Raw genomic sequence first — 2,954 nt, forward strand, 5'->3', positions numbered from 1 at the left:
AAGGACTAACACCTCTGGTTGGATGTCACCCTGATGGATGCCCTGCACGGTCTTTTATTTTATCTGTTAGCTAGGACATGTGTTAGTAAGCTTGTATGCACTTTCTCAAAGTACACAAGGAATGAGGGAGCAGAATAAGCACTAAGTTCTCATAACAAATGGCCTTACCCGGAAACTCAAGGTGTTGGTCCTTGAGAATGATTTGTCTTCACTTTCGGCAGTCCATGGTGCTGTCAATGTTTTCTGCCATTACTATATTCTAACACTTTGATTCTTCTTCAGTCTTCCTTTCTATGCACTGAAGAATGTATAACTTTCACATTCCTTGGTCACAGGAAATTGAAAATACTGTTTGCACACTTCTTTAATTTCCTTTTCTCAATTGTGTTTTAAATATATTACATGCCCTAAATCAATGACACTACAAGCAGAAGAATCATATGCTCCAAGGGGATGATTGATAAAGTTATCTGCATTAAAGTAAAAAAAAATCTGGAAGGTGAGAAGAGGTGAATAGAAAACACAGAGTTAGGGGTGGATGTGGGGGTCACACTTAACCCTAGCTCAATCTAAGAACAATTAGTTCTTATGACATTGCCCTGATCAGTATGTGCCCTTTTGAAGGAACCACAGGTGTGGGTGCTACAGCAAAGTGTGGTGAAGAAATGAGATGGTATCTTGCTCTCAGAAAGAATGGTGTCTGGGGTCTTAAGCTTTGTTTTTAAACAAGCAGTCATCTCAGTGTAACGTCAACTAAGTCCACATGGAGAAGAACACCAACATGCTGATCAAAGGATTGCCAATAGTCACATTCAAATGTAAGGAGAGAATTGTATCAGAGTTTAATTTTTTAACTCTGATTTTGAGAAGGCTGTGGATGACATTTGAAGGCCAAATACATTTGCGGGTTCTACACAAGGAATAAGCTTCTGGTGATTTCTCTCTGACCATAAATAAGGGATGGGAATAACCTGGTTATCAGACAGAGTATTAGAGAGATGATTATAGCAGATTGAAATAAAAAATCTGACTTGAAAGTTAAAAACTTGTTATTTGATCTCCCTATTGATACACTTTCACCTTAATCTTGTTTTTTAATACTTTCTGGTTTTGGTTTCCAAATTGAGTTTATTTCTTTACTGTTGTTGTTATTGTTGGCAGCCTTCTGAGTCTGTTATGGATCTTTCTATACATATTTGGTATGTAGAACCCAGTGTGGGTGACTCTATAGAAACTATAGCTACATTAAGGGTTCCTGGTGGGAGATAATGAGGAGTTGCTATCAAGAAATTTAAGCAAAAACAAACAAACAAAAAAGAAATATAAGCCAAAAGAAAATGTTTGAAACTGATAGTCATTTGCATGACAAGATACAACTATTGAATGATGTGATATCTGGATTAGTTCTCAAAATGGTTTGAGGAAAAAGAAAGAATCAGAAAATTCCAAGGCTTCTGCAGGCATACTTTAAAATCCTCAAGGTAACATCTTTGCTTTTCAACACTTTTTTTTTGTTGCATTTCCAACTCTTTATTTTAGTTTTGTTTAAATGCATTTTATTTTTAGACAACCTACACGACATTTTGTGTGTTTTTTTCTTTAAAAAAAAGCCTCTGCTCCAAAAAATCAAGGTCACCGCTCCAAGTCAAGGTCACAAGTCGACGCAGAGCTCATGATGGCATCAGTTCCGTTTGTCTCGGTCCTGGTGTCGTGTGGGCGGACCGCAGACAGCTAGGAGGAGGGGCGGTCGGGCGGTCGGTCGTGCGTTGCCCACTGTCAGCACTTCTCCATCTCTAAGCTGTCCTTGAAGAAGATCATGTACGGGGTCCCGCCGCCCTCGCGGTAGTCCAGCAGGGCCACCATGCCGTCGGGAATCGTGTTCTCGCCCTGAAAGAACTGGTACTTCTTGAAATTGGCGAGGATGTGCTTGATCTGCTCGGCAGCCCCGGTCATAAAGGGCTTCATGCGTTCCGGCTTCCGCTCCTCCAGCTTGCCTTTGAGGGATTTCATGTAGTCCTTGATGTACCTCTTGTAGGCCTCCTTGGTGAAGCTGGTCTCCTGCAAGTGATGGTTCATGACGATGTCCACGTCGGTGACCACCTTGTGCTCGGGCCCGTCGCCCTCGGGGCCTTCGGCGGACGCGTTGCCGCCGATGAGCGCGTCATAGATGTGGCCTTGGGCCCTGCGGACCATGGTACCCTCCACTTCCAGACACAGCCCGCCCGTGATCTCCCAGATCTTGTACACGTCAGAGAACAGCTCATCTCGGCTGATGAGGTCCCGGTAGATGATCATGACGGTGGCGAGAGGGCGGTGGCTGCGCTGGCTTCGGGCAGCTCGGAGCTCCAAGAGGACAGCGCTGAAGGGAGCGAAAGTTACAGTTGGCGCTGGGGGTGGGGCGGCCGGCGCAAGGGGAGGGGCATCTGGCAGAAGGGGCGGGGTGCTTTTCAACACTTTCAAGATGTCTTTTGAAGCAGATTTATCTACTGTCATGGTTCACTTGATCTCTTGACTTCTGCTTCCATGGGCACTTATTGTGCATGCAAGCAAGATGTAATCATTGACAATCCCAATATGTTCTAAAATTCTCATTATGCTATGTATTGGTCCAGTCACATAAAATGTAACTTTCTACCCACCCCTATGGGAAGAGAATGACTTTCTGTTTGTGAAAGCCTTACAAGTGTTGTATTTATTTCTTTCATAATGAGCATGTGTAACAGAAAGCATACAAGTCTACTTTTGGGGTGAACTGGGTGTAATCTATATTGAATTTTGAAGATATGGATTTACTTGCTGTATTCAATATAAACAGGGCAAACAGATTGGTATGTACTGCTCACTCTCTATCTCTTTTAAAGCTCAGTACCTATTCGGGGCCCTCATTGTGTTTAAATATCTTAATTATATGCAGAGGTTCATTATCTGTATCAACTTTCTGGGGTCATAATTCT

General features: G+C 42.9%; 1 protein-coding gene across 1 annotated transcript; it reads right to left on the minus strand.

Moving 5' to 3' along the window:
- Nucleotides 1-1,776: 1,776 nt before the first annotated feature.
- Nucleotides 1,777-2,295, minus strand: LOC142436746 (translationally-controlled tumor protein-like). The gene has a single exon (XM_075540212.1). The coding sequence runs from the start codon at nt 2,293-2,295 to the stop codon at nt 1,777-1,779; it is 519 nt and encodes a 172-aa protein (XP_075396327.1).
- Nucleotides 2,296-2,954: the final 659 nt, after the last annotated feature.

The sequence above is a fragment of the Tenrec ecaudatus genome, unplaced genomic scaffold, assembly GCF_050624435.1.
Source record: "Tenrec ecaudatus isolate mTenEca1 unplaced genomic scaffold, mTenEca1.hap1 Scaffold_56, whole genome shotgun sequence".
NCBI classification, from domain to species: Eukaryota; Metazoa; Chordata; class Mammalia; order Afrosoricida; family Tenrecidae; genus Tenrec; species Tenrec ecaudatus.